Source organism: Dicentrarchus labrax, unplaced genomic scaffold (assembly GCF_905237075.1).
Source record: "Dicentrarchus labrax unplaced genomic scaffold, dlabrax2021, whole genome shotgun sequence".
NCBI classification, from domain to species: domain Eukaryota; kingdom Metazoa; phylum Chordata; class Actinopteri; family Moronidae; genus Dicentrarchus; species Dicentrarchus labrax.
Window position 1 is genome coordinate 25,569,107 of NW_026136713.1, and position 18,366 is coordinate 25,587,472.

The 18,366-nt window shown below is 38.5% G+C and overlaps 1 protein-coding gene across 1 annotated transcript in view; it reads right to left on the reverse strand.

The window, feature by feature from the left end:
* Nucleotides 1-18,147, reverse strand: part of LOC127374606 (calcium-activated potassium channel subunit beta-4-like) — a 28,663-nt gene extending 10,516 nt beyond the window's left edge. Inside the window, exons 1-3 of the mRNA XM_051420155.1 lie at nucleotides 17,732-18,147; nucleotides 14,514-14,684; nucleotides 120-247 (exon numbers count right to left, since the gene is read on the reverse strand). Coding sequence (XP_051276115.1) covers nucleotides 120-247; nucleotides 14,514-14,684; nucleotides 17,732-17,896 — 464 coding nt within the window. The 5' untranslated portion in view covers nucleotides 17,897-18,147. The remainder of the gene's footprint in view (nucleotides 1-119; nucleotides 248-14,513; nucleotides 14,685-17,731) is intronic.
* Between the last annotated feature and the right edge of the window lie 219 nt (nucleotides 18,148-18,366).

Below are 18,366 nucleotides of genomic sequence, written 5' to 3' on the forward strand. Positions count from 1 at the left end.
TAACAATGATCTGTCACCGAGGTAAATTTCACAGCATCGCACATCCCCCCCCACATTTCCAATTTCTCTGTATCACACCTTAAAATAGACTTCAGTGTAAATGTGTGTGTGTGTCTCACCTCCTCTGCTGGTTGAAGAAGCAGGTGAAGGACTGACTGCTGACCTCTTTGGTGAAGTAATCTTCCCACCACAAAACACTGTCTTTGTTCTTCTGGTTGTCCCGCTCGCAGGGAGGGACATACGAACACTGGGGGGACGGAAAACAGATCAATATCAACACCGCTGTCTTAAATGAGATTAGAGGAGATAAGACTTTATTGATCAGAGGGAGAATTCAGAAGTGGGAGCAGCACAAACACATAAATAAGTTCAGATAAAAAAGTAAATACATGAAATAAAAACTATACAAGAGCAATTAAACTTAAAACTATGAGGTACTAAGTATGTAAGAGTAAAATTATATTATCAACTACTTACACCAGAATAATATTATTATTAAGTAATTATACTTTTAGTTTTTCTGCATTAATATAGTATTATGTTGTAGTACAATATGTAACACAATTAAGTCAGCTTAACAAGATTGAAGATTTGCTGAATTTATTTTAATTATTTTATTAATTTAAACCTATTTTTAATAATTGTATTATTAAATGAATTTAATTAATTACAATATTTTATTATTATTATATCGCAATATAAAATACATGTATTATTATTATTTTAGAGGTTTGGACTGTTTGTTGGCACATTTATGGACTCCATTTCCCTGATTATGCTTAGATACTTTTATTAAAAGGTTATGTATGAGATTTACAACATTAATGCAGCATCAAACTACGTTTCTCGATGTAAAATACGAACCAGATTGTCGGAAAGACTAACAAAAAAAGTGTTGGTGGGTTTTACGATTATCTGCTAAAATGAGAGAGTCTGGTGGGCCGTAGTGATATTGGTCTAAGAAGCTGGGGCTCTAGTGCGACACCTACTGGCAGTAAAGGTTATATATAACCTTTAAAGTAAGTTTTATTAAATAAGGAGCTTTCATTTTGTGTTGTTTCCACCACCTTGTGTCATTGATTTAAAGGATAATCTTCAACCATCAGAGGAGACTTTAAGAACAACTTTATAGAAATCAGAAACTCCTTTTAGCAGGTTTAAGAACTTTATTCCACTTACAGCTGTTATTTAAAACATTAATATATCATCAGTTTGTTCTACATCCATCAGATTGGACAGAAGTTGGAGGATCGTTGCGCCCCTCTCTCGGTGTGTTGACAGGCTTTCACCCAGCAGGGGGCGCTGTAATAAGGTCACAACAAGGTGACCACTTTAATACTGATTGGCTCAGAGGGAGGATGGGGGGGCTGCATCACTCTCTCTTACTTCAGTTTAGTTTCAGTTTCAGCTTCCATACTCAGACACACACACACACAGAGTCTTGTAGCAGGAGGCTGATTGGTGCCTGGCTGGTTACTGTGGATCAACCGGTTGCTATGACGACGATGTGATTGGTACACAGAAGGGGGGCGGAGGGGGAGTTGTGGTGATTGCAACCTAAAAACTAGATTTCAGCTCAACACGATGAACGATATCACATCGACAAGGAGAGAAAGCAGACGATGAAGACACACAGTGTGTCTTCATCAGGAAGAATATCAATACAGGAACTGATACAGAACTGATACCAGATCTATAAAGAGCACTCTCTGACAATATATAGTTTCATTTTAAGGTTCAGTAATGTCCTAAAACAGCTGCTGTAGTTTTTATCAAACAAACAGGAGGAAACAATTTATATTTTATATCTTATAGGACGTCAAGGGCCAAAGAGCTGTACCTGTATTTTAAAGCTAGTTTGCTCACCTGTGTGCTAACCCTCAATATGCCACTAATACTATAAATTAACATTAAAGGGTAGTAGTGGTCACAGAGGACGATCCTGGAGACACACTGTAGTATTATTATATCCTTATTATATTTCTATGATCATTCAATATATAATAAACCATCAGACCAACAAACACTGTACAGGAGACGTGACTACAGATGTTTCACTGCAGATGTTTCACTACAGATGTTTCACTGCAGATGTTTTACTGCAGATGTTTCACTGCAGATGTTTCACTGCAGATGTTTTACTGCAGATGTTTCACTGCAGATGTTTCACTGCAGATGTTGGTGTAACCAGGGAGTGGACGACAGCTTCTACACTGTAAAAAGAGAAAACTTATAATTTCAAGGCAACTGTCTTTGAAATAAACTAAAGAAAGTAATCTTTTGTTGAGGTAATTTTCTTCAATCTTTGAGTTTTAGAAAGAATGTTTAGTTTTCCACTTTCTTTTAAAATACAGATTTTGTTTCTAAAACTTAAAGATTCATGTTTTTCTAAAGAAGAAAAGTAAATTATCATCATTATAAGTTTATATCAGAACTTGGGAATTTGAGTTAAAACAAAAACATTTGATGACAATTTTCTCAATTTGTTTTGTACACTGATTTAATTCTAGGTAAAGTTTATAATGTCTAAACTAAATTGCCATCTTGCCGCTTGTAGCTTGAATCAATAGCGGGTAAATTGTACGTGTTGGTTTCAGATACCTAGAGACACCAACAAAGACTTGTAACTTCACTTGGAGCCGTTTGACTTAATAAAAACACAAAAGTGGAAGAATTTAACAGATTTAATCACAATCTGTTGTAAACATGAGGCCGCTCTCAGGAGTCTCCACAGAGAACATTTACAGACATTTTGTCCTTAAATCTGTCCAATATTTCCTCATGAGGACATTTCTGCTTCCTGCTGCAGCTGAAGTGATAAACCTCGGACGTGTTTTATTCGGCTGTAAAAACGCTTTTTCTGAGCTCATCTGATCGGATCTCATCCAGCTCAGTGGAGGTAGAGAGACCATCGCCCTCTCTCTGTCTCCCTCTCTCTCTCTCTCTCTCTCTTATTCCCCCATTCAGCTCCATTCATCCCCAACGGCACTCATCCACCAGCCAATCCCACACGCTGCGCCCCGTGACATCAGAAGTGGGTCGCCCTCCTGGATGATTGCGGTTGCTATGCCAACAGGTGGAGGTTACAATTACTTGTGTGTGTGTGTGTGTGTGTGTGTGTGTGTGTGTGTGTGTTTTAGTCCCCAATAAATGGCCCAAATGAGATCAATCTAGTGTGTGTCGACATGTGGAGGGTTTTAAGCTCCCAGTCTGAACACACTGATCAGGTTCACACAGATCATTTAAATTCTCAGGTTGTTGTTGTTGTTGTTGTTGTTGTTGTTATTTCAGGGTTTTGATATTCAGAGCAGGGACGCAGCGATGCATTTAAAGCAGTTTTATCCTTCTGTTGTTAAAGTGGCTGAAATAAAGTCAGTAAGAGACTGACTGTAAAAGTGTCTCATTTTATTTATTTAAGCCCATAAAGGAGCTGAAATATATGGAAGCCCATTTCTGCCAAAGTGAGTCATTATAATGAGAAACTTTATTAAAATATTGACGTAATATCTTAAAATAAGGCCACGCCCCTCACACTGTAGGTCCCACTGACATAAAATTAGTCCACCTAACTAGACTTTCTGCCATTTTCGCCGTCACCTCCTAAACTGTTGGTCAGATCGCTACCAAATCTTCTGTGGATCATCATCAGATGAAGCTGATCAATTATTGCATAAAGCTTATTGATATCTTATTTAGTTTTCAAGATATTGACCAATGAGCTTTAGAAAGGGTGGCCCAGCACATAAACAGAAATAAGTCAACAACCGTTGGGCCGATCATCACAAAACTCACAGGAAATGTCCACATAAGAGCCTGAAACATACCCTGAAAGTTTCATTTAAATCGACCACTAGGGGGCGCTACAGATGCAGAGAATGGGTGTGGAATAACACAAATCAATGCTTATTATTTGGCAGATTCTTAAGCTATACTTTGCAATAAAACAAAGATAGATGCTGTTATAACCTGATGAAAACAACAAATAAAAGTGAAATATGAAATATATTTTATATATTTTACATATTTTCCGAGCACAGAAACAGAAACACATCAGATCCAGTGAAAACATTCAGTAAACTGTCTCTTCCGGAGGAAACACTCTACATCACTTTCAGTCAGATTCGTCACTTGATTTTGAACATTTTAAGTCCGAGCTGCTGTCCAACACAACCAACGCCATGGATGTGACAGCGCACACACAAATAATTAACTGTGAGCGCGAGAGCATCAATCACTTCCTGACAGGCTGACAGCACAAACACAGCTCGTCCTGATTGGATCAGTCAGGGAGAGAAATGAAGGAGTGAACTTTGTCCTGTTGAAGTTCAGAAGCAGCAAAGTGACAAAGACTACGTCATCAAACATCAAAACGCTCCTGACAGACGAGCTGCTGCGTGCTCGCTGACGTTTCCCTGGGAATGATCGCCCCCTGCTGGGCGGATGATTTATTCTATTCCTCGTAGATCGAATATAAGTGAAGATTCATCAACTCAGAAACTGATCTTGTCGGACTGTTGATGTAAAATAAGTTAAAGTTTTTGGAGCCAACTCCAAACACAGCTCTCCTACTCGTGCTCAAACCTCATCGGCTCTCAGGAATAACTGTCTCTCTGCAGTTGGACCCTAAATGTAAAACTATGAACCCTCCAGACAGTCTGCTGACATCTTTATCATGAATCTAAATAGATAATCAGGATCTATGTGAGTGTGTTTTCTATCAGTGACCTGCTGTTGCCTTTCTGTCTGACTCTGCACACACCTAAACAGATTAACACGAGGCCACAGCTGCCTGTCTGTCTGCCTGCCTGTCTGTCTCTCACCCTCTGGAGGCTGCAGGAACAGGACAGTGATGAATCTGCAGGTCAGTTTGTGCTTATTTAAGCAGTTTGTCCTACTACCTGAGAGGAGACGAGACTTCAGCTGAAACGACCGCATCAGCTAACGAGATCGGATCTTAACGAGGCCTCCGAAACTAAAAATAAAACGTATTGTTTGTCGTCGCCTTTCAAAATGACCCAAATGAGCATTTTAAAACAACTCGTATGACTGTTTTCTGACCTGCCGACTCTGTGGTGGAAGAAGTACTCAAGGTTATATATGTGAAACTTAGCATCTTAGACCAGACTCCATAGACAAAACTGGTCATTTTAATTACAAATAATCAGAAAACACACTTCAAACTTGACAGAAAACAAACAACACAATAACAAATATTTTGGTCGAAATAAATCCTTAATTCACCAAATCAGATATTTGTACTGCGATAGCCGCAATGTAAGCTAACGTTAATCCTTCTTAAAGTGTGTCCACTAACAGTTGTTGTTGTTTGTTCCACTAACAGTAGTTGTTGTTGTTTGTTCCACTAACAGTAGTTGTTGTTTGTTCCACTGACAGTAGTTGTTGTTTGTTCCACTAACAGTAGTTGTTGTTTGTTCCACTAACAGTAGCTGTTGTTGTTTGTTCCACTAACAGTTGTTGTTGTTTGTTCCACTGACAGTAGCTGTTGTTGTTTGTTCCACTAACAGTTGTTGTTGTTTGTTCCACTAACAGTAGTTGTTGTTTATTCCACTGACAGTTGTTGTTGTTTGTTCCACTAACAGTAGTTGTTGTTTATTCCACTAACAGTAGTTGTTGTTTGTTCCACTAACAGTAGTTGTTGTTTGTTCCACTAACAGTAGTTGTTGTTTGTTCCACTAACAGTAGTTGTTGTTTGTTCCACTAACAGTTGTTGTTGTTTGTTCCACTAACAGTAGTTGTTGTTTGTTCCACTAACAGTAGTTGTTGTTTGTTCCACTAACAGTAGTTGTTTGTTCCACTAACAGTTGTTGTTTGTTCCACTAACAGTAGTTGTTGTTGTTTGTTCCACTAACAGTAGTTGTTGTTTCTTCCACTAACAGTAGTTGTTGTTTGTGCCACTAACAGTAGTTGTTGTTTGTTCCACTGACAGACTCAGGTTGTTATTGTCAGTGTCTGACAGCATTATGGAAAGGATCCCTACAGAGATAGACATTTAGTTTAACAGCAGCTTTAAGGAATGACACCAGAAGTGGGCGTGGTCACTCTGAAGACAAGAAAGTGGCGTCTCCTCCCGTCTATGAAGGTCAGAAACCAAACATTAATGTTCCTCTACAGGACCTCCACCCTCCTGGTTGCAGAGAGAAAAAAACACTAAAAACTTCTTGTTAAAGGAAAATGTCACCGTTTATAATTCAAGAAAACGACGTTAATGCAGCGAGGGGAGAGAGAGGGAGAGAGAGGGAGAGAGAGGGAGAGAGAGAGGCTCCTGGCTGGGCAGGGAGACACCGACGGCCCCCTCCGAGGTCATGGAGCTCCAGAAGCTCTGCCTCATTACGCTTAATTAGTTTAAGTTGGCACACACACAATCATTGCTGACGTCATTCCTCAGTAATTACATTATTTTCTGTTTCCTCCTGAAGAAACACATGCTTTCATTCATTAATATATTTCTATCTGACCTTTTCTGCTGATTTGTTCTGTTTTTGTGTTTCTATTCTAACGACAGTATGAGGACGTCAGTGTGTGATTCCTCTGGGATCAGAGTTCACTGTTAATATTAAAACAGAAAGTTAGAGGCGAGGGGTGTCTCAGCGCTGCCCTCTGGTTACCCGCCGCTCTTGTCATTTACATTTATAACATAATTAAGTCATAAACGAGGAAATTACTCTGCGAGTAATTGGCTGAGTGAAGCCACCCACCTGCCTTCATCTCCTCTCTTCCTTCCTCTCACACTGAGCTCATGTCGCTCTCTCTTTATTCAGACGCCAGATCCCCATTTCACAGCTCAAAACACACAATTTAGTGCTGATTTGCTCTTTAAATGACAGGAAGTGGAAGGAAGAGTCTGAAAGGAATCTGATTTGTGCTGCTGCAGAATGCTCACAGCAGATCTGCTTATTGATCACTACCTGTGGCTCAATAATCACTTCAGACTTTCACATCTCCGTCCGACACGCTCTTATTTTATTTGTTGCATTTGATTTTACACTGAAAGCTCAGCATGACTCAGCATTTGTTCATGTTGAACTTCTTTAGCTGATATAACACACCTTTATTATCATATTGGGTTTATAGCTAATTTACATTAATAATTAGTTAGCCATCGTTGTGCCTATATACAGTGCTGTTTGATAGTATGTTTTCTGTTGTTTTACCATTATTTCTTCAGTATTTACCACATGAAACAACAGGTGTATGTTTATTAACTCCATATGAACTGAGAGATCTTTACTGTGCAGCACTGAAACAGTTCAGTCTCACAGAAGTGAAACCATACAGGTCACTCATGCCGATATCACAATATCTGTCAATATAATCACAATATGATGTTTTAAACATATCGTGCAGCTCCAGCTGAGAGGAACATAAATCTCTGAGGACCTCAGGAAGAGGTCAGTAACAGCTCAGTCCACAATGAGGAAGACTCAGGATTCATAAACCTCTGACACCAACTGTAGACACCAGCGTCTGCTGTCTAATGTACAGAGAGAAATCTGCATCACAGAGATAATATCTGCAGTGTGTGTGTGTGTGTGTGTGTGTGTGTGTGTGTGTGTGTGTGTGTCTTCTAAAAGCCAAAGCAGCTTTACTTTGTTGTTAAGACTTCAGCTCTTATGAAATATATTATGTGATGGACACACACACACACACACACACACACACACACACACACACACACACAAAAAGCACTCTGGGAAAATATAGTGAGAGCCAACTGACCTGCGTGTGTGTGTGTGTGTGTGTGTGTAGGTGTGTGTGTGTGTGTGTGTGTGTGTGTGTGTAGGTGTGTGTGTGTTTGTGTGTGTGTGTGTGTGTGTGTGTGTGTGTGTGTGTGTGTGTTTGTGTGTGTGTGTGTGCTGGTAAAGTAAAATACACACACATCATTCAATCCATTTCTAGTTTAATGGAGTCTGTCAAGTCGAGCTTGGCTGGATACATTAGTATTAGTGTGTGTGTGTGTGTGTGTGTGTGTGTGTGTGTGTGTGTGTGTATTTGATAGAAAGCCAGGGGAACATTATGAGCTCAGAGCAATAAACTGCAAACAGGCTCACAGAGAATACAATGCAACTTTTTTCTTTATATAAAACAAACAAAAACAAAAACAGTTTCTGCTGCCTGAAAATAAAATATTGTATTTCATTTATTAACTTTCATTTAAAAATGTTCAATGATGTCGAGTAACATTTTAAAGGGTTAAAAATATACAAGATATTAAAAATGTATTAAAACAACCATAAAAGCAGTTTAAGATATTAAAGATAAAAGATATAAAACAATTGAAATGAAACAACAGAGGTTGAATAATAATCAATCACTGATTTCATATTCACTGAGGAGTTCAGGAGTATTGATCCTAATGCTGGTAATTTGTTTCTCCAAATAAAAAGATTTAGAGCGCCATCAGAGCGCCATCAGGCCGCCATCAGAGCGCCATCAGAGCGCCATCAGGCGCCACAGCGCCATCAGGGCGCCATCAGGGCGCCATCTAGTGGCGGCAGTGGTGCTGATAAAAGATTAGATTATAATGTAAGACTTTATTTTATATAATTTAAAAACTTAGACATTTTTGGATCTAATTGTGCTGAAGAATCCAGAGAAATAATAAATATAATAAATACATTGAATTAAAATACGTAAACAACAAGACTAGTGTGTTTTGCAGATGTTAGCTAGCTAACGTTCCCTCGGACATAAAGTGGATCCGGTTTTTAAATATGCATCAGTTAAAGCTCTTTTAGTCATATTATGTTTATTCTGTGTGTGTGTGGGACAGCGCAGGTAAAAGCAACGAGGTAGAGTTACAGTAACGATGGACACAAATGGATCACTGGAGACGGACTCTAAGCTGGAAACAACCTTTCTGTACATCGGTTATCGTTATCGGAGCTTTAATTTGACATAAACTGAGCTGATGGAGAATCAACTGTGTTCAACTAACTTTGCTGTGATTCATGCCGGAGTTTTAATGTCACCCTGAGATCCAAATGAGACAAAAGACAAACAGAAAACAGGTCCAGTCAGACGGTGTGATATTTGTTTTCACACCTACTGATTCCAACATGAACACGGAGCTCCGTTTGCACAGCGAGCACCAACACACACACACACACACACACACACACACACAATGTACATACACGCCTTAGTTTGTAAAAAACTGTAATTAAAGCAGCAGGTTAGAGTCGCTATCTGATCAGAAACACACACACACACACACACACAAACACACACCGCAGCAGCTCAGCCGTGTGTAAAAACTCTGGTTGTCCATTTATTTTTCCTTCCAGCCGTCCTCTCTGCTCTCGTCTCTCACAGTTCATTGTTGTTCGTACTAAAATGAAACGACCTCCTGGCCCCAATAAACCAGAGATGGTTCAGGAAGTGTGTGTTACTGTGTGTCAGTGTGTGTGTGTGTGTGTGTGTGTGTGTGTCAGTGTGTGTGTGTGTGTGTCTTCCATAATAAGTTTCTGGGAGGTTATCAAACTGACACATTGTTGCTCAGATCCACCGTCCCTGCAGAGACATTTCTGTTAATATGTCGTTTATTAAAATACTTTTTAAATGATGATTTAGTGAAATTGTTCCAGACCTTGTTTGTCCATCCGTGGTTGACAGTTCAAGCCAAAGGAAAGCTCAAACAGAACCCAAATCAGAGGTTTAATAAGCAGCCGGAGAATCTGGTAAAAACAGCCAAAAGATGTATGAACCCTGGTGGAGCTTTGAAACTGCAACAGCCTGACGGAGCAACAGAAAGTAGTGTCCATAAGCTTCATTAAAGGTTTTATATGAAGTATTAAACATTATATTCTCTATATACAGACACAGAGTCACATGGTGTCTCTCTCCCTCTGCCTGTGTTGTATCGCAGCCTCTCTGTGGGTTGTTTCCATAGCCGGTCTGCTCCGACTAAAACTGCTGTTTTTATCATCTACGTCGGTGAATTAAGGATTTATTTCCACCAAACCAGAGTTGGTGATTGTTGGAAACACTAACAGAGACGCTTTAATGAGTTTTATTCTGTTTCTGTCCACTGTCTAAAAGCAGCTTAATAATCCTCTTTTTCCATTTTAATTTCAGTTTCTTATATTTTTATTTATTTATTTCAATTTTATTCATTTCGAATTTTAAGTTTATTTAAATTTTATTTTTTTCTATAATATTTTTTATTTTATTACTTTTCAGTCTTATTTATTTTCTTTATATTTAAAAACATTTAATAAAAAATAAAATCCTCTTTTCTCTCATTTAAAAACGAATGTAATTTGACCGTAAATTTTACTTATTTTGTTTTTTTTATTTTATTTTAAACATTTTAAATCATTTTTTTAAATAAAAAAATAAAATCCTCTTTTCATTGCAGAAACAACACAACTACAGTAACTACAGAGGGGCACAGTTGATCTGGACTCTAATGGATGTTTATAATGGACAATCATTTTAATATTTGTCTTTATTTCCTCCTCTAAATAAGTTTCTCTAACCGGCTGTAATGGTCCTTTAACGGCGGCCCGTATGAACACATACAGACAGTTGGTGTGTGTCACAGTCTTAATGTCATGTCAGTCATCTGGTCCACAGGCGGCTCCATTAACTAATCGCCCCCTATAGACACAACACCAATTAACTCCAGGTCTCTCTCTCAGTCAGCTGTTCGTCAGGAAGGACGTCCATTTTAGACACAACTGCAATTAACTCTCCCTGTCTGTCCCTCCGTCTGTCTGTCCCTCTGTTTGCCTGTCTGTGTGTCTGTTTGCTGTCTGTCTGTCTGTCTGTCTGTCTGTCTGTCTGTCTGTCTGTCTGTCTCATTAGCTGTAGGTCACAGAGCTCAGAGGACGAGTAGGACCAGAGGATCTCCTCCAGTTATGATGATAATTAATTAAATGATGGATTCAGTGTTGGTGGAAGAACTACTGAGATAGTTTACTCAAGTAAAAGTAGTTTAAAAGTATAAATTAGAGCCCAGTAAGTTGATATATGGATCAGTATTAGCAGTATATTGCAGACATATTGGTATTGGTGAATTATCTGATATATGTAGATATTAAAACTGATTTTTTAAATTAGTATAAAGCAGAAAGGAGGTTGGAAGTTGACCGCGGCTCCAAAAGGGGAATATTTAATATATTTAATCTTATTCTACGACAGTATCGACTATTATCTGTTTCTATGTGTGTAGCATGAAGGAACTGTAGCCTATGGAAGCCCATTACCGCCAAAATGATGATAATAATAAGAAACTTTCTAATTATTATGATACAGGATCTTTTTTTATTCATCCCATTGGTGGAAATGGACTTCTATAGAAAACTTTAACTGAATGATTAAATGTTGTGAATAATTAATATTCGTTCTTACTGTAATTTTCCCGATATGAACACCGACCGTGTATCTGCAGATCAATATATGTCTGTATGTCGATAACTGAGAGGAACACAAACAGGTTGATGATGTTTTCATTCTTAAAACTCAGAGGTCAGAGTGGGCGGAGCCTCAAAGGTCGTTTCCCTCTCATTAGTTATATATTAAAGGTCACAGAGCTCAGGAGTGAGACAGTATCCATCGTCTCTCTGTGAGACATTAAAGGATTTCTGAATGAAGCGTGACTTGTCTCTCTCTCTCTCTCTCTCTCTCTCTCTCTCTCTCTCGCTCTCTACACATCATCTCCGTTGCGGTCACCATGGCGACTGAGCGGCATCGATGACGCGCCGTCTCTCCCCTCTATATTTACTCTGTTGCTGTAGCGACGACCCAGACGTGCCACTAAAGAAGAGGAAGATTAGAGGAGGAAGATGTCCCACAGATGGACGGACACTGAATGTATTCGTTTGATGTTTTTATTTTGTTTTCCAGCTTGGCCTCCAACCGTCTCCTCCTCCTCTTCCTCCTCCTCCTCAGTCCCTCACATTACATGGCCAAAAGTATGTGGACAAGAGGACAACGTTAATATGACGCTCAGCTCTTCTGGTTTCAGGCTTTGTCCATCAGATTTCCAACCTGGCTGCAGAGATTGCTCCCACTGAGACACAAGAAGCAGCAGCGAGCAGATTTCAGACTATAAAAAACAGCCGAGACAATAAAATATAATCCATAAAGTCCAGTTTGAGTGACTGTGCAGGTTTTTAATGATTCTCAGACAGGATTTTACAGCTCTGAAAAGTCAATCTGCAATTATTTTACGCTTTGTGTCTCTGATTGTGAGGTAAACAGCAGGAACACAGTGTTTACTATGTAATCTACCAAGAATGAATTCATGCCAGATGATGTTGCATTCAGAGAGTGAGGAGGCTGCTTCTTTTCAGGCAGGACGTGGCCTTTAGTGAGGCTGAAAACTGGCTATTTAAATCCCAGTTTATACAGAAATGTCCCATAAAAAATACCTGCAGCTTTCAGCGTGTGTGTGAATACTGAAAGAAACCCGACAAGATGATCTTAAACCGTCATTTCTACAGAAATAAACAACATCTGCTATTATCAATTTTCATGCTAAAATTGTTGTTTACAGTCCAGAATCTGTAAACTATCAGGCAGCAGGTAAAAACAGCCAAACAATGTATGAACCCTGGTGGAGCATTACGACCGCAACAGGACGGAGCAACAGAAAGTAGTGTCCATAAGCTTCATTAAAGGTTTTATATGAGATATTAAACATTATATTCTCTATATACAGAGTCACATGGTGTCTCTCTCCCTCTGCCTGTGTTGTATCGCAGCCTCTCTGTGGTTTGTTTCCATAGCCGGTCTGCTCCGACTGAAACTGCTGTTTTTATCATCTACGTCGGTGAATTAAGGATTTATTTCCACCAAACCAGAGTTGGTGATTGTTGGAAACACTAACAGAGACGCTTTAATCAGTTTGAATCTGTTTCTGTCCACTGTCTGAAAGCAGTTTAATAATCCTCTTTTTTCATTTTGATTTCAGTTTCTTATATTTGTATTTATTTATTTATTTAAATTTTTTTCATTTAGTTTGTTACGTTTATTTAAATTAGTTTTTATATTACATTTTTTACTTTATTGCTTTTTAGTTTTATTCATTTTATTTTTATTTTCTTTATATTTAAAAACATTTAATAAAAAAATAAAATCATCTTTTCTCTCAGTTCAAAATAAATGATACATTTCTATTTGTATTTTGTTTATTTATAACTTTTTTAATTTTACTTATTTTGTTTTTTTTAATTTTATTTGAACATTTTTCATTTATTTTTCATTTTTCAATCCACAAATGAAGCAAACACTGAAGCTGCAGTTCCTCTAACGGCCACTAGAGGCTGGCTCCAGCAGGCCTCATATTAAAATGTCTTTACAGCAGAAATAAACATGTTTACAGCCTTTTGGTCTCTAGACAACTGTACATCTAATCCCTTTAAAGTATATTAAGGCTTAAAGTTTTCTAAATTAATCCATCAAGGGTTCTGCGTGCCGATGTAGTCTCATCTATAACATTAAAACCGACTCGTATCAGTGAATCTATAAAGACTTCTCTTCATTGGAGCCAAAAACAAACCAACATGGACACAAAGTGGTGTCCACATACTTTTAGCCACAGTTTAACAGGAGCTGAAACTGATCTGATCACACATGGTGTCAGCTGCGATGTGTTTACTGTCAGCTGTTTGTTAATGGTGCTTTAAGTCCTTCATTCACACTCTGAGAGTCTTTAATGGTGTCTCGCTGCTTCACTCTCCCTCCGTCTATTTCTGTTCTTCAGGCAGCTGCGACACAAGAACCGATCAGACCGAAATGCTCCCGATGAAATGAACAACAACAATAACAATAACAGGCTATTCACAAGATTGCTGCTTCCATTTTTATCTGTGCACGCTTCGGCTTTCAGTCATTTCATGTCTGATTTTAAATGTCTGATGCATCGTATTGAGCCCTGATCCTCTAAAGACACTGATTCAACCTGTCAACCAGTAGCTTGCTTTCAATTTACTGTATATTTCTTGTCTTGCACAATTACATTCATTTCTTTATTACTACCTCCAGCTTTGACCTGTGCAACATTCACATATATACAAAGCTGTATATAGTGTACATATAACTCTTATTATTATGTTTATTTGAGATACAACAGCTAGAAAAAGCAATGAAAATAAATAATTATATTTTGACATGCTGACATAATGTCATTTTCATATAGAAATGAACTACATGTAACATGTACAGGATCATTTGGAGGATTTGGTGGAAAAATAAAGTTGCAGCTCAGCTTTTAAAGCATGTAGGAGAAACTACGGTGGATGCAAATGTAGATCCTCCTCAGTGTTAAACACTAGACTCCCTTTAAAATGTCTCTTTGCACAACATGAGAACAATGTAGTAGTTGACTAATACAAGAAAGCATCAAACTGTTGACTAATTCTGCTTCAGAAATGTGACAACTAACAGCTTGAAGTAGTTTATTGTAGTTTCCTGCAGCCGCCACTAGATATTATCAACGAGCCAGACTTCGGTTTATCGAGCCACCGCAGAACAATTAAAAGTTGTACCTTTGGGTTGAGGACCAGCTGCTGCTCATCAAAGTGCAGCAGAGCCACCGAGTTTGACTCTGAGTTGTTGACGAAGATCTGCAGGCAGGGATAGAGAGACGTCCCCTTACAGTCCGTACCGCACGTAAACACGCACTCGAACATCTCCTCCGGACGCAACACCGACACCACCTGCAGGAAGGACAGAAAATATCAAAAAAATACTGCTTGCTATCCTTACATAATTTAGTATTTGTCTCACTGTGAACACGTACTTACTCCTAAAAAACATATAAATAGTAAAAATAAGAAAGCTTAAAATATTGATTAATTCCAGAGATAACATTTTCAACCAACTCACCGACCTATCGTTTGCTTAATTAGCTAGCTAACTTAAGTTGAAGAAATAATCTGCTTTATTTCTGTCTGAAACTATTACTCTGATAAATCAGTCACTGTCTCATTGTTCAGTCCAGGAAGTTGTAATGACAACAATTCAACCAATCTATGTGAAGTTTGTACGTCCTTGCAGTTTGTCCAATCACCGTAACCTTTACGCTTTAGCAGTAGCAATCCCCGGCCAAAAATACCAGTGATTTTATTCCCACTGAAACAAGTTGACTTTGATTTTTAATGAATTATACAAATGCTAAAAAGTTTCTCCTGTAATTTAATTGCAACATGCATCAAAATCCTTTAGAAATTCTGTCAAATGAGTTCAACAATCCCCCAAAAAAGTCCTATTAAATAGTTTGGTAGATTAACATTTCAACTCTGAATAGTCAGAATAAGTGAAGGTGGAGATTAAACAGTGTGCAGTGTTTCCCTCTGCTGCTCTTCAGTGGGGAAATCCTGCTAGTTGTGAATTGTTGAAGAAATCTCAGGGAACTCAAGAGGTCTGCGATTAAAAAAGCCTTCAGTATCTCACGGCTATTTAATCACAGTATCATATAAAAACATGCCTCAGTGCTGCAGCCATTAGCTGAGTGAGTCAAAGGAGGATGAAGAGTGATGTCTGCAGTTCTTCTCCCTGCTCATTAACGGACTGAAAACAACAGCTGCAGGCATGAATATAAATATCAATACACAGAAAATACACAATCAATCTGTGCAGATCTGATCAAAGTCAGACGTTTCTTCATCACTCAGGAGGTCAGAGAGCTACAATAAAGTCCAAGTGTTTGTGATTTATGTCATTAAGCTTTGGATTAGTGAGCCACAGAGTGGACGCTCTCATTGTTCGTGTGATTTAAAGACAAAAAAAAAAACACAAAACAAAAGGCTTCCACTCTCTGTGATGCATGAACCTTATTTCAGGACGATGCAATAAGCTAACAGCCAAATAAATCAAGTCTGTATGAATTGATCATCCAGAGGAAACAGCTGGGAGTGCAGCCTTCAAAACGCTGCCGCAAACAGTTTCAATCAACCTCAGTGGAAAGTGACGCAGCACGAGGGAACCAAATGACCCCGAAGGTGGACAAACCCGCTTCGTACTGACGGAAAAAAAAGATTACAATTAATGATAAAAAGGCCTAAAGTGAGTAATTTTAACAATATTTTTAGATTTTTGTCAAAACTAAAGGTCGTGTTTGTTGTCTGCAGCTGCATCAATCTACGTTTGTCCTTTTCTGTCTCTGTTTTTGGGCCGAGGAGAACGCTGATCCACATCAGACCTACAGAGATCTTCTGTGAGCTCGTCTGCAAATAAAGAAATAAACTAACGTGTGATTCTCTGACTGAACGCCTTCCCAAGGTGGACGGGAAACCTGAGAGGTGTTGGTGAAGCTGCAACCGCGTAGTAATGTTATGAAATGTCAGCATGTTTGGGCTGAACCAGAAACAGTCTACAGACCCTGATATACCTCTAGATAAGAGGAAACTTAAAGCTGCTGATGGCACTAGATGAAGAATCAGGGGCCCTGTTCGCTGGAGGGCCCATAAATAAGTTGCTTATATTGTTCCTCTATTTAACAATGTGTGACAAAACATTTACAAAAACCCAAAATCCAATCATTGTGTCTTCCCGTGAAACCAAATGTGACACGTGCTTACGTCAGCATGAACTAACTGATTTCAACCAATAACATCCTGACTTTCACCCGTCAATCAATAATCAACTTTTGGCCAAACAGAGTGAAGATTCATTAGTTAGCTAGCTCTCAGTCAGAGACTGAAGCAGTTTCAGTGACAGTGTGATGATGATTGACGGCTCAGTGTGACTGATCCTGTCAGTCTGATCACATTCACTGTCCATCACTGACACCACTGATCTGTATTCGATTGATTACTTCACTCTGTACGAGGAAGATTACAGCAGATTATCTCAAACTAAATCATATCAGCATTTTATTAATCATAATATTCATAATAAAGTATCATTACTTCAACTTTGTGCATATCTACAGTATATTATATCATTTGGGGCTTAATAAGGATGTTTTCCAATATTTATATATTATATTATGGTATGGAAGGTTCAGGCAAAATCACACATAAAACAATCAGACCGATCAATTAAATGTGTTTAAATGAGACCAAACAGATAAAATACTTAAATACCTTTAAATAAATAGACATTTTTCTAGGAATTATTAATTTATGTTGATCAACAACACGATTAAATATGTGACGTCTTTAAATTTGTGCGTCAAACAACAAAATATTCAGTTTACTGTCATAAAAACTGAGACAAGCTGCTTTAAATCACCAAACTGTTTCTGATTAATCATCTGTTAATCATTGTTTCAGCACTAATCACTACAGCTATAATCCTAATAAACTAATAAAAATCATGATAGCAGGTCACTCTAGTATCTATTAAGGGTAATGAAGATACAAGTGCTGCCACTAAAGTCGGATATTAGTCTTAATACTTATGTTTAATATTAATAATACTCATAATAAGCTGCAATTCAGTATTAAAAACATTAATACTAGTTCTCTTAATAATAATAATACACTAAATATGGACAATAATGTGAATATTTGAACTGATTCTAATAACAATGTTGATTAAGAAATACTTCTATTAGTACTGTAAGAAGTTATTAAAGATAAAAATAACAATAAAAGTAGAATATACTAAGACTGCCTCCAACTACTATTATAAGTATTACTATTATTAATATTATCACTATTACTATTATAAGTACTATTATTACTATTATTAGTCCTACTATCACTCCGAGGCTCCGAGCAGCCACCGACCGCTCCCGGAGCCTCGGATCCGGGCTCACCGTGCAGTTGGCCGGCTTGCTCTGGAGGCTCTGCAGGGTCGGGCTGAGCCAGCAGAAGCCCAGGATGAAGAGGCTGAGGATCCCGCAGGCGATCAGGAACAACCCCAGCCTGATGCTCTTGTCCTCGGCCTCGGAGTACTCGTACGACACCCGCATCTTCGCCATGGCAGCCCCGCGGAGACCTCCGCCGGCATGGAGAGGAGGAGGAGGATGGATGGATGGATGGATGGAGGATGAAGGAGGAGGAGGAGGAGGAGGAGGCTGTTTGGCTGCTGCTGAGAAACTGTTGAGTTTAAACACAGGCTGCTTTCTGTCTCTGAATGTGTTTCATTCCCTCTGGCTTCATTTATCCTCCTCCCTCCTTCTCTCTCTCCTCTTCTCTCTCTCTCCCAATCTATTTTATACTCGACTGCCTCCCTCTTTCTCTCCCCCTCTCCTCCCTCCTTCACAGTTTTCATGCTTTATCTCTCTCTCTCTGTTCATTTTAAGTACCTGCTGACAGTGGAGGAGCTTTTACTACAGGAAAAGTAGAAATACAGTGTAGAAATGTAATCTATTACTCATTACTTATTTTAAAAGTAATGCAGTACAAACAGCTCTTCTAGAAACAACCCAAATATTCTTAAATATAATCA